Here is a 12,956-nt window from a genome sequence, read left to right as displayed (position 1 = left end):
CATCTGAATATGTACGTAATATAAAAAGATTTTGTGTCCATGTGTAAACAACATCAATAACAACAACCCAGTAAAATCTCACAAGTGAGATCTGGGGAGGTAGTATGTACGCAGCCCTTACCCTTACCCCGAAGGAGTAGAAAGGCTGTTTCCGGAAGACCCTCGGTTCAAGATAATAAGAAAAACAAAAAGGAGAGACTATTAGTTTCACACAATGGAAACACATACAATGAATTTACTCCTTACATACAAACCACAGTTTTTTGTAATGTAGGCATTTTTGTTAAGCATAACATGTAGTACAAAGGTTTATTCTTCAACTTATACATACAAACATAGAAACAAGAGAAAAAAAACTTAGTACTCTATAGAAGTTCTTAATACTCCAATCACTTCCTCTATCCCATCTCCCAGTAACAATATTACCATCTGAAAGCTGTTTTGCCTCTAAATTTGGTAGTCAAACTCAACCAACATAGACAAAACTATGCATTTTTATGGGAAATTCAACAAAGAACTCTATGCAATCCATCAATACCGACTACCAGGCTAAAACCTTGTCGATAGTCGAACTCAATTTGATAGTCATACTCAACCAATACAATATGAGATGTATAAGTAACATGATAAGAAACAATCAATCAGTAGAAATAAATTGGCATCATAAGCAATGCAATTTACAACCAGTTTCAGAGAAGATCAATTTAAGTAAGATCATCTTCCTCTAGCTCCTTCGCCTTCAATGCTTCCTTCACTCTGAGAAGAAGTGTTGTCCGCAAAGCATCCTGTTAAGTGAAGAAAAATGACAACAGAGACGGCATAAGTATTGCGATGAACAACGAAAAAGAAAGCATACCAAAATGTGTTAAGGTTGATTGAACCAACCAAGTAAGAAATTCCCATTTTGCTTAAATAACTGAAATATGAAAACTACCAGTAGAAAGTATACATTCTGAAATATCCAGATAAACAAAAGGATTCTTTCTTTAATTTAGTTGCTTGGGACTGGCAGTATAAAATAGAAGTGTTTTAAAGGAACTGCCAAAGGTGTGGCCAGTTTAACACTTATAGTCATCTACGCATGTCCAGTTCTGCATTTAAGTTTCAATGCCAATATATGTAGAGACGACTGAAGGTTAACTGCAACATCAATTAATCCTGAAATGCATCTACTTCTAGGTCATTTACATAACCTGCACCCCAATCTCATAATGGAGCACAAATGGAGTTCATTACCTTACAAAATGCTAGAGAAAAGAAAAACCTCCGAGTAACTTTTCTGCTATGTAGAGCAAGATTTGATGATGATGTTCAAGTATTATTAGGGAGTTAGAAGATAGGAATATATATATATATATATATATATATATATATATATATACCAGCAGTTGGTAATATCTAAACACTTCTATTTCTTTTTGTAGGCAAAGAAGTGGAGACAACTAAAATATACCAGCTTTGTCATGCTATCATATTCCTTGACAGAACCAGTGAACTTAGCAACATCTTCCTCGTCAATAGCAGCGGCCAAATCCTGTAATTGCAAAAGATATCTCCCAAATTAATTCTATATTATCAAATTCAGGACGTATATAATGATTCTGAGTTCTGAAAGCAATAACTATGCTATCAAGTGAGAGAATACAGTTGCTTTGATGGTTCATCATATTAGTAGCTATTTTGGTTAGAAAGCATTGTGCCTATGTCCCTAAGAAATCATTTCTACAGTCAATTCAATTTCCTCTGACTTTGATAGTTTTCTTTAATTTAATATTATTACATTGATGTTTGTCCAATTTGTCACAAAACCTCGTATACCAATATCGTTAATATCCGCACTTTCATCCATCACATTGGTTTACCCTTACAGAGACAAGACAAATGAATAAATGTGCAAATTTTATGCCTCTCGTAGAAGAGTAATGGAAGATCGGACACATGTCAACCAGCGCATGAAACTCTGTTTTGAGTCCTGGTAATTCATTCCCAAACTACATTTCACCTGTATGCATTAAACACTGTTTTCAAGTTTCAGATTAACCACCTTAAAGCTAACAGTTTATATTTTGGATAAATTCTTGGCAATTCACATATTTGATACGGAATATACTTACTATATCCACAGATAAAGCAAGCAAACTTGTTTAAACGACACGGATAAGAGAGCAAGGCAAAAGAACTCGCATGCTTGAGTTAATACAAGCTAAGGCATACCACTAGCAACTTGCACTCGCGTGTCCCTGAAAATGTTGGATCCAGTTCCTGCAAGTCAGGATGCAATCTTTACTTGAACATATCATGTCGAATTGAAATCTTAGAGGCTTGACAAGAAGAACAATGTACCTGATATCGCTCCAATGCATTGTTTATTGCAACAACATCACCTTTACAAAGTTGGCAAATACCAGCATTTAGAAGATGCCCTCTAACTCCGTACTTCAATAAATTGTTGTTGACAGAGTGCCGTGCAATCTCCTCAAAGATCTCAATTGCTCTTTGATATCTAGGTGACAAATGCTAAATGTTATGTTTTCTTTTACAATGCAAAACTTCAGTTATCTTACATATCGAGCAATTAGACATAAACATTAGTTTATTAACATTTATAAGGTGCTCAGCGCTTTTAACATGGCATTTAATACACATTTCTACTCTTAGTTTGGAAGTGATTTCTTTTCCTAATTATTGGCTTTGACTCCTTTTATATCTTTTCCTTTTTCTTCAATTGATATAAAAGATATATTGCACCAGTACTCCAAGAGACTAGGATAGAATTCAATTGTGATTCCACAGAGAAGAATGCAAGATATACAGGGAGGCATCAAATCCAGATTACCCAGGAATTGTTCTGAGAGGAATTTCCTCTTGCAGTTTCTAAGTACCTTTTTAACCAGTTTTCTTTGTCTTTAACTGCGTCAATATTTCCATATGCAGCAATGAATTTGCAATTAGACACAATTATTCTTTCTGTAGAAAAACTGTATTACTAATTCAGAAAAAGATTCTTACTTTTCTAGTTCAGCAGAGAATTGTGCAATTTTCTGCTTGCACTGATTTGCAGATGTTGTTACATCCTCGCTTTGGAAAAGATCAGCAGCCTTCTCATAATAAATGATAGCCTGCTCCAAATTTTGCTCTTGTTCATATAATTCAGCAATTTCCTGGACACAGCAGAATCATTATGTATCTTTCAAATGCAATCAAGCTGCCAAAGATACACTCCAATTAACTGTGCATGACGCCTAGAATCATTTCAATGAAACCGGACAGCCACGTACTAAATTAGACAGTCACTTATCACTTCTTAAAAAAGCAGCCTAGTGCACTAAGCTCCTACTATGCGTTAGGTCCTGAGAAGGGCTCGACCACATTCTTGATAATATCAAAGTTTAGATTGCAACATAAATTGAAGAGACTAAGCATAACATATACCAAAACGGACCTTACTCTAGAAAAGAATTTTGACCAAGCACAGAACACTGCTATTGGAAACATCAAACAGCACATATGGATTCTCACAGATAATATATCTGTACCTTGTAATATCGTGCAGACATATTTAGCCTTCCAATGTCCAGAAACATGTGTACTGCCTGCTCTAGACATGATATTGCCTCTGGAAGAGATATCATAAAGAGTTCTTTAGTTCAGCAAAAGTGAAGCTTGACTTATGAAAAAATGAATTCAATGTGACGAGTACATAGAACATAGCCCTGAAACGCATAATGGACATATGTCCAAGGATGTCGGCACATATCAGTTTGGAGCACATAAGATATTGACATTCCACAACATAAAAAAATTGGATTGAAGAACATGAAGGCAACACACGACCTCTTGTATTTGTCTTCTTGTAGCAATGAGCAGCATTAGCATAAGCACCAGCAGCCTCATGTTTGCTATCCAACTGACAAGATAAGAATAAGAAGTAGTTGAAGAATTTAAATTTTGTAGGAAATGAAAGGGAGAGGCATCAGATATGGAGAAGTCACTACGAGAGGATCGAAAACTTACCCTCAGATGACAATTCGCTACTTTGACATATACTGCTCCAGCTTGATCCCCTGAAAGACCAACATTCCAACATTAATATGCAGTTTTTCATCATACCATATAGATGATCTACTTTATGAAAACAGTAAGCCTTCTCTAACAGATCCTACAACAACAACAACAACAACAACAACAACAACAACAAAAAACTACTACTACTACTACGGTTCAATCCCAAGTTGGGGCCGACTATATGAATCCTCTATATCCATTCTGCCTCACTTAGGCCCGTTCAGTTCCACTATCGAAAAGACAAATTAGGAATTCTCTACAACTAAGGATTCTATAAAAACCTTAGACCTTGCTTACATTATATTCTTTCAGGTTTATCCACTATCAAACATATCGATATCCATCTTATACAAGATAACTATAGAATATCCTTTCTTCCATTTTCGGGTATCGCTTCAGTGACTTGCATAAAGCACATAGATAAATCAGGTAACAGTGCAAACATCACTGTCTATGAATTATCACAAGTAATAGTGCACTCAGTCAATGCTAATAGCACGTCGAAAATATGATAAACAACTGCCCAGTAAATTATTCTCCGTTAATGAACCATATGACAGCCATCAAAAGATTGAGAAAGTAATAGAACTGCCATTCCGAGTATTGCAATCTTCACAAATACGAACATAAGCATTCTGAATCAAGCAGAATTAAACAACACACATTTTTTTCTAAAGGATTAAAGTTATATACACCGAGACTTTAATGAATTTTTATACCATCCGTGCAATTTACCTTATTATAGTAGGCTACTTACCACTTATTCTAGGTTACCAAACAATGCTATTAAATAGAGTTACCTATTTTACACCGCCGGTGTATAGAATTTAAACTCTTCTCCAAAAAAAAATATTAAACTGTCAATCAAACGATAAAGTATCCGGTAATGGATAAAAATAACAATGAAAGCCTAAGAACAAAATCAGATTGGAAAGTACAAAGTTTTATAGTACTAATTTGAATACATGTGACAAATAATTAATTTGACATAACGATTATCCGCATAAGAATAACAATTCATATAAAAAATTATCAGGACATCATAGTGTTCACAAATTCTAAAATGAGCATTCTTAATCCGCTCGAATTAGAAAATTTAAAAATAAAAAACTAACATATTTCGTCGGTTAAAAAAAAAAAGCAAATGACACCAGCAATTGATCCAAAAAAAACAAATTCTAAAAAGCGAAAAATCAAAGTTAATTACTACAATACTGAAGTTGATGATCCAAAGGGATAATTATTAGTAATAAAATACTTTAAAAAACTAACATGATTTAGCGAGTTTGAAACAATTAGCAGCTTTATCGAACAAATCAGCAGCGTCATCGTGTTTGGAACCGAAAAGTCCCCAACCGCTTAGTTTTTTCTCTGCTTTTTTCTCGAATTCTTCTCCCCTAGCTATCTGATCCCCCATTTTCTTTTTCTTTTCTTTTTTTGGTGGTTTTTTTTTTTTTAGCTTAGCATAAAAGGATTCTGAAAAAGCAAAAAAGAGGAGGAAATGAGGGGGTGGAATGGTGAGGGAGTTGATTTTTCAAATGACGGGTCTTGACTTTTGTCAGGCCCGTATCCTTAGTTGGGCTTGGAGTCTAATGATTCGGGTCCACCGTGTATAGCCGTCCACCAAAATAATAACCGATAAATATATATATTTTTGTATATTATTATGAATAGAATTATAATCAGAGTGAATGTCTATTTTGTAGAGAATTTTACTTTGTGGCTAAGTCATTTTTCCCCTATAAATATAGGGTCTTACCCCATTGTAAATCATCCCAAATTCAATAAGAATTACTATATCTTTCTCTGCAATATTGTTCTTCTTCTTTTATTATTTTCATCACACGTTATCAGCACGAGACTCTACCGTCTCAAGAAGCTCTTTGAGAAGCTTAAGGTATAACTTTTCTCCTCTTTTTAATTATGACTGACATTATGAAAAGAAAGTTCGTTGCCCATGAAATTTCGGGCAAGAACTATATGACATGGGTGTTGGATGCTGAAATACATTTAGATGCAATGGGTCTTGGAGATGTCATTAAAGACAAAAATAAAGCATCCACCCAAGACTGTGCTAAGGCCTTGATTTTCTTGCGACATCACCTTGATGAAAGGTTAAAAATAGAATATCTCACAGTCAAAGATCCACTTGTTTTGTGGAATGGCTTAAAGGAAAATATGAAAGCTTAAAGTTGGTCTAGAGATTTAATTTGTTATGAATCTGTCACTATGGACTGTTCCATTACCTAACCATGGAAAGCCATTATAAATGTAACGACCCGACCGATCGTTTTGAGCTCTAGAACATCGTTCAGCAGTTTGAGGCCATGAGTGTCACACCTCCTTTTTGCGCGCCCGCCCCGAATGGTTAATGCACGAGGGAGTTTTTTCCAATTTAAGTGACAATATCCGAAATGGGATTATTAAATTCAGAGTCGCCACTTGGGAAAGGTTTGGCTTTTGGTGTCCCAAGTCACCGGTTTATCTTGAATCCCAAATCGAGGAAATTTTCGACTTTTCCAAATGAAGTATGCGAACCAGAAATTCTAAGTAAGGAATTCTGTTGACCCGAGGGAAGGTGTTAGGCACCCTCGAATCCCGTGGTTCTAGCACGGTCGCTTAAATTGTTATAATGGCTAAATATCTGATTTAAATACATGTTGTGATTTATGTGCTTTTATTAAGTTCAAACCGCTTTTATTATTATCATTTATTTTTTATAGAATTACAACGTCGTGAAAATGTATTTCGAACTACGTCGCAATCAATGCACCCGTAATTTTTAAACACATTTCGACTCCGTTAAGATTTGGATTCGGGTCGCATCAAAGCGCACCCAAGTTTAAGAGTGTAATTTAATCTGAACCGCGCCTAAAGAGTTTAACGCATTATTATTTTGGAGAAGGCCATGAAATTCACTAAACGGCCTATCCTGAATTCTAGATGTTTATTATGGTTAATCATTGAGGGCCCCGCAATTTGCATTTTTTATTTAGCGAGGCTCGTCTAATTATTTTAGAAGAGGAGATACTAAAGTGTCTACATTTCTATTGTGTTTGTCTCTAATAAAATGAAAGAAAGAGGATTACATGCTGATTACATGCTTGACCAGCTTCAGATCCTTATTTGACTATCTGATTTTATGAGGCGTGAATTATTTTGTGCCTTATTTCGTGGATGAACATGTTGTTAATTTGTCAGGGGAAATTAATATACGAGATCAATATAACTGCTGAAAGCTTATGATAAATGTTCTTCATATCCGAGTTCGAAACTCTCTTATTTAAACCAAGTCAGTGGAATTAACGTATCGAAAACTATTGCTAATAAAGTTTGAACAGGATCATGTGAACTACCTACAAAGATTCAATAAAATCTAACATCATATCTGGCAAGATTAAGGGCATTCTATTCTATACATACAGAATATTAGTTGAAAGGTTACCTAATTATATGTGTGCCAAAACACTCATACATGCCTTATCAGACAATCCATTAAGCAAACGAAATCACAATTTAGGATGAACTAAGCTGCGATTAAGTACAAGGCTACCTAACGTGCTTCTTTATTGAATCACAAACTAAACAAATTACACAAATCTAATAGTATTCATAAAAAAACTGTAATTGCAGCAAACGAATGATTAAAACTCTTGCATATCTTTGATTTCATGGTTTCGTTGTTACATCAGATGCAAGTCTTAGTATGTACCTGGATGTTGGATACAACAGAAGAAGCAAGGGGTCAGTAGAGCAATAGAAGTAATACCAAACAGCAGCAGTAACAGCAAGTACCAATAGAACAAAATCCCGGTGCAAGAGGCCACTAAAGCCAATGGAGAAATGGCAGAATGAAGCAAATTCCAAGTAGTACAGAATCAGAGATCCAGGCAATCCAATTCCAGGAGAAACAAACAATACAAATCCAAATAATAGACTTAGCCGATACTTGAAAGAAGACAGAACTAATTTGAACAGTTTGAACAAACTAGGAATCGAACAAACAGCAGGAAGAAAGTAGTTTCTAATTTTTTGTGATATCCCTCTCCTTATCTCCTTTCTTTTTAAAATCTAATGTCAATCTTCAGTTTTGAAATTATCCTTGAGTTATCAAAAAAAAAATCTTTTCCAGTTTTCTGTTTTTCAGAACTCAACTCTCAAAGATGTTTCCTCTCAGTTCTCTCCCAGTTCTCTCTGTCTGTCTGTGTGTATCTCCCCCCCAAAAAATCTCCTCTGGCACTGATGGAATTTCCCCCTTTTATCCACCTAAAATCAAACCTTTTACAGCCTGTTTAGATCCTCTAACACCCCTCCCATGTGCTCTCCTACTTTCAGATTCCACTTAACTAATTAAGTATAAACAAACCCCATGATATTCCCTGGCAGACTTACTTTGAGTAATGTTTATTATTTCTGAAACTAAAGTAGAGTATGGGCAGCAGAATGCAGTCTGACAGCATATGCTGTCAAACTATTTAATTCAAAAGCCCTTATGCAGGAACAACAGGCTGTGCACAAATGCACATGTGGTGCACAAATGCACATGTTGTGCACAAGTGCACATGCCCTCCAATTTCAGAACTGTAACTAAACAAAACATTGATTTTACATTTCTGATTCAAATTAACAATTATAAGCACTAAACTCAGTTCCTAATTGATTCAGGCAATGCTTAACAGAAGCAAATCGATTTGTTATTGTTCAGGTAGTTAAAACTAATTGACGACACATGTCGACTCGATTATATTAATCATAACATGCATAATCGTAGCCAAAATCAGACATTTAACAGTATCACACAAGGGGTTCAGATTGCAATGTTAATGCAGAATAGCCCTAAGAACTAAATGAACGAACCAATTCAAATTCATTTGATTGTACAACTTACACATACACCTTATCAGTGAACAGAAGAGAGACTTAATCAAACACGTAGGTTCAGGCAAAGTGGACAGGACACAGTTGATAAAATTCAAAACACAAATTTCACAAAACATGAACAGCCCCTTAAACAACACATGGACTAAAAATAAAGAAAAAGGAAAACAAAAACTCACCTTAAATCCGAAAAATCAAAAGCCTTAGCTTGGATTCGAACAGACCTTTCTTAAGGCTGAACGGACTTTAATCGAAGTGTTTCTCAGATGAGAAACACTTCGATTAAGGTCCTTTAGACCTTAATCTCTTCGGCTTGAACAGATACGGAACAGGCACGGAGAAACCTAGGGTTCAAAAAAAAATTAGATCTGGGATTCGTGTTTCCCTGGTTAGATTCGGACCAAACCAAGCATGGTTTGGTCACGAGGGGGGTCTGGGGATTATATGGTGTGAAGTTGAGGTCGATTGGTGTAAGTCAGGTTCCGACTCGAATCTTCAAATGAAGATTCGAGACGGTGGGAGGGGATTTGAGCTAAGTGGTTAAAAGATCCATGTTCAGGATGGCAAGGGGGTTCTATGGTGTTAAGGGTGTGGTCACCGGCGTCCATGCCGCCGGCTTTCATGGTGAAGAATATAGGGGCGGCTAGGGTTTGGAGGCCTGAGGTCTGATGAAGACGACCTAAGGCAGGGGGGGATGTTGGACTAGGGCGCGGGGTGAAGGGTTGTAGGTTTATATAGTTAGTGGATAGATGGATCCTGGCCGTTGGATGAGACACGATGAAGGGCCAGGATCCTTCGACTAACGGGAAACGGTGTCGTTTCAAGGGTAAAGGGTTGAGGTCGGTCCGGGTGAGACGGGTCGGGTCTGTTAGTGGGTACGGGGTGAGAGATCTTGGCCGTTGATCTTTCAGAAATCAACGACTCAGATCAGACTCAATCACTACGACGTCGTTTGGACGTCCTTGAAGTAGGCTGGTCCGGACCGGGGCAAGCACAGGTTTTGGGCTGGGTTGTTTGGGTTTTGAATTAAAATGAAAAATCAGCCCAAACTGATTTTCAAATCAACTTTTCACTTATCTTTTATTTATATATTTTTTTTATTATTTTTTTTTAAAACAAAAACCAAGTAAATCAAATTAAAATTAAATAGACACTTAATACAATTATTTGTACACGTATATTAAAATATTTAAAGCAGGTAAAATCAAACAAAACAAAAATCACGGACAAAGATGCCTATTTATGATTTTTCTTTTTTAATAACCGGATTACGGTTCCAACTACGCATGACACATACATTTTTTTTGTATTTTGTTTTAATAAAAATAAAAATGGACAAAAAATCATAAATAATTAACAAAATGCCACGTAAAACCCGAAAATTGTACAGCAGGACCATTTGTTAATATTTTTCATTTCTTTTGGAGCGATTGTCGCGTAAGACAAAAATCACGTGCTCGCAGCTGCCCCTCTTTGTTCGGAAACACGAAGGGTTTTCGTGCAAAGATAAAGTGAGCGGATATGAGCGATTTTTGCCTATGGACTACTCCGTGTGAAGCATGTTTTTGAAAGTTTTGACCGAATCTTTGCTTCAAAGATTTCCTACATATCCTGGGCTAAACAGGAATCAGGTCAATGTAGTTCGGGAAACTTCGGTGGTTGGGACTACCATGGGATTGCAATGTTTGTTGTTACTGTTGTTGCTGTTGTCACCTGCTTTACTGACCGCCTTATTACAACCAAAGAAAAATTGAAACTGAACTAAACACTTATATGCATGTCAACTGCTAGTTACAAGATTCCTATCTATGATTCTTTTGCGACTTGATCTAGGGTCTTAGCTGATTCTGCTTGTAGACTCCGATCTGAATCTTGATGCTTGCAAGTTGTAGGTGCTTGTTTAACCTCTGGGATACTCAGTGAGACGTGACTGGCAGAGTTCTAGACCTTAATCAAATCTTGGAACGATCCGCCTTCCATTTTCTCCGGTATCTCGGGACATCTTCTTTTTGTCTTTTTCTTTTGATTCTGAGTTGAGACTCATCTCGTGGGTCATTTCGATCCGTGTGGCTCGAGGTTAGACCTGCGGGAGAAAACAAACAAACGAATGAAATTTTCTGCCCCAGTTTCACTAGGAAAATTTCGTTAATTATTCGCCAGGAAGTTCCTAAAATTGATGAAGGAAGATAAAAATGCTCAGTTCAGGATTGGAGCCCTAATACCGACTAGCTGGGGAGAAGTTCAGTTTTAGAGTTTGAAACTCTAATACTAACCGACTGGGAAAAGTTCAGTTTAGGGTTTAAAACCCTAATGCTGATTAAAGGAAAAAGTTCAGTTTAGGGTTTAAAACCCTAATGCTGACTAAAGGAAAAATTCAGTTTAGGGTTTAAAACCCTAATGCTGATTGCATGGAAAAGCTCAGTTTAGGGTTTAAAACCCTAATGCTGGCTGAATGGAAAAAAGTTCAGTTTAGGGTTTAAAACCCTAATGCTGACTAAAGGAAAAATTCAGTTTAGAGTTTAAAACCCTAATGCTGATTGCATGGAAAAACTCAGTTTAGGGTTTAAAACCCTAATGCTGGCTAAATGGAAAAAAGTTCAGTTTAGGGTTTAAAACCCTAATGCTGACTGCATGGAAAAGCTTAGTTTAGGGTTTAAAACCCTAATGCTGATTGCATGGGAAAAGTTCAGTTTAGGGTTTAAAACCTTAATGCTGACTAAAGGAAAAATTCAGTTTAGGGTTTAAAACCCTAATGCTGATTGCATGGAAAAGCTCAATTTAGGGTTTAAAACCCTAATGCTGGCTGAATGGGAAGAGTTCAGTTTAGGGTTTAAAACCCTAATGCTGACTAAAGGAAAAATTCAGTTTAGAGTTTAAAACCCTAATGCTGATTGCATGGAAAAGCTCAGTTTAGGGTTTAAAACCCTAATGCTGGTTGAATGGGAAAAGTTCAGTTTAGGGTTTAAAACCCTAATGCTGACTAAAGAAAAAATTCAGTTTAGGGTTTAAAACCCTAATGCTGATTGCATGGAAAAGCTCAATTTAGGGTTTGAAACCCTAATGCTGACTGAAGGAAAAAGTTCAGTTTAAGGTTTAAAACCCTAATGCTGACTAAAGGAAAAATTCAGTTTAGGGTTTAAAACCCTAATGCTGGCTGAATGGAAAAAAGTTCAATTTAGGGTTTAAAACCCTAATGCTGACTAAAGGAAAAAATTCAGTTCAGGGTTTAAAACCCTAATGCTGACTGAAAGGAAAAATTCAGTTTAGGGTTTAAAACCCTAATGCTGACTGGAAGGAAAAGCTCAGTTTAGGGTTTAAAACCCTAATGTTGGCTGAATGGAAAAAGTTCAGTTTAGGGTTTAAAACCCTAAGGCTGATTAAAGGAAAAAGTTTAGTTCAGGGTTTAAAACCCTAATGCTGACCGCATGGAAAAGCTCAGTTTAGGGCTTAAAACCCTAATGCTGACTGAAGGGAAAAAGTTCAGTTTAGGGTTTAAAACCCTAATGCTGACTGAAAGGGAAAATTCAGTTTAGGATTTAAGACCCTAATGCTGACTGGCTGGGAACAAAATTCGAGAACAACAACTGACCTCTTTTTTTTGAATTTTCTTGTTTTAGTAGAAGATAAAAGGGAGTTTCGTGGAAACTTACCTTTCGAGTGAATTCCTTATTGCCAAAATATTTCTTGTACCCATGTACCTTCTTCTTTGGGCGACACCTGCTTCTTGCATGGTTGTCTTGGATTAAACCCGTTTCAACTTTTCAGACAAAGAACAATTGTTAGTTCGGAAATGACGGTCGGTTTGGTGACCTTGATCGTTCCCGGTTGCTTTGTTGCGTCTTCATTTCTGTTGCGAAGTCCCGCCATTGATTTGATTCATATGTCGAAACCCTTTAGACTGCTCAGGCTTGTATTTCCAGATTCTGTGATGATTTGCCTCGTAAGGCTCTTTTTCTTTTCTCTCTTTTTTTGTCCCGTTTTGCTTGGAGGTTCTCAACGGGGATTTTATTGGA

At 36.4% G+C, this 12,956-nt stretch overlaps 1 protein-coding gene across 1 annotated transcript; it reads right to left on the bottom strand.

The window, feature by feature from the left end:
* Positions 1–370: 370 nt before the first annotated feature.
* LOC107806719 (alpha-soluble NSF attachment protein) lies at positions 371–5,590 on the bottom strand. Its single transcript, XM_075225714.1, has 9 exons — positions 5,338–5,590; positions 4,015–4,064; positions 3,835–3,907; positions 3,537–3,616; positions 3,010–3,161; positions 2,344–2,503; positions 2,215–2,262; positions 1,454–1,534; positions 371–785 (listed from the first exon to the last, which is right to left on the bottom strand). Exons 1-9 carry the CDS (start codon positions 5,480–5,482, stop codon positions 705–707), a joined length of 870 nt encoding a protein of 289 aa, XP_075081815.1. The 5' UTR covers positions 5,483–5,590; the 3' UTR covers positions 371–704.
* Positions 5,591–12,956: the final 7,366 nt, after the last annotated feature.

This window comes from Nicotiana tabacum, chromosome 11 (genome assembly GCF_000715075.1).
Source record: "Nicotiana tabacum cultivar K326 chromosome 11, ASM71507v2, whole genome shotgun sequence".
Classification (NCBI taxonomy): domain Eukaryota; kingdom Viridiplantae; phylum Streptophyta; class Magnoliopsida; order Solanales; family Solanaceae; genus Nicotiana; species Nicotiana tabacum.
This window is presented reverse-complemented; position numbering and strand designations above follow the sequence as displayed.

Excerpts from the sequence above, each read along its gene's own strand:
- LOC107806719 (XM_075225714.1), bottom strand. The coding sequence starts at position 5,482 with ATGGGGGATCAGATAGCTAGGGGAGAAGAATTCGAGAAAAAAGCAGAG. Across the intron at positions 4,065-5,337 it reads TTTCAAACTCGCTAAATCAT|GGGATCAAGCTGGAGCAGTA; the intron begins GTTAGTTTTTTA and ends TTGGTCTTTCAG. Across the intron at positions 3,162-3,536 it reads TGTCTGCACGATATTACAAG|GAAATTGCTGAATTATATGA; the intron begins GTACAGATATAT and ends TGCTGTGTCCAG.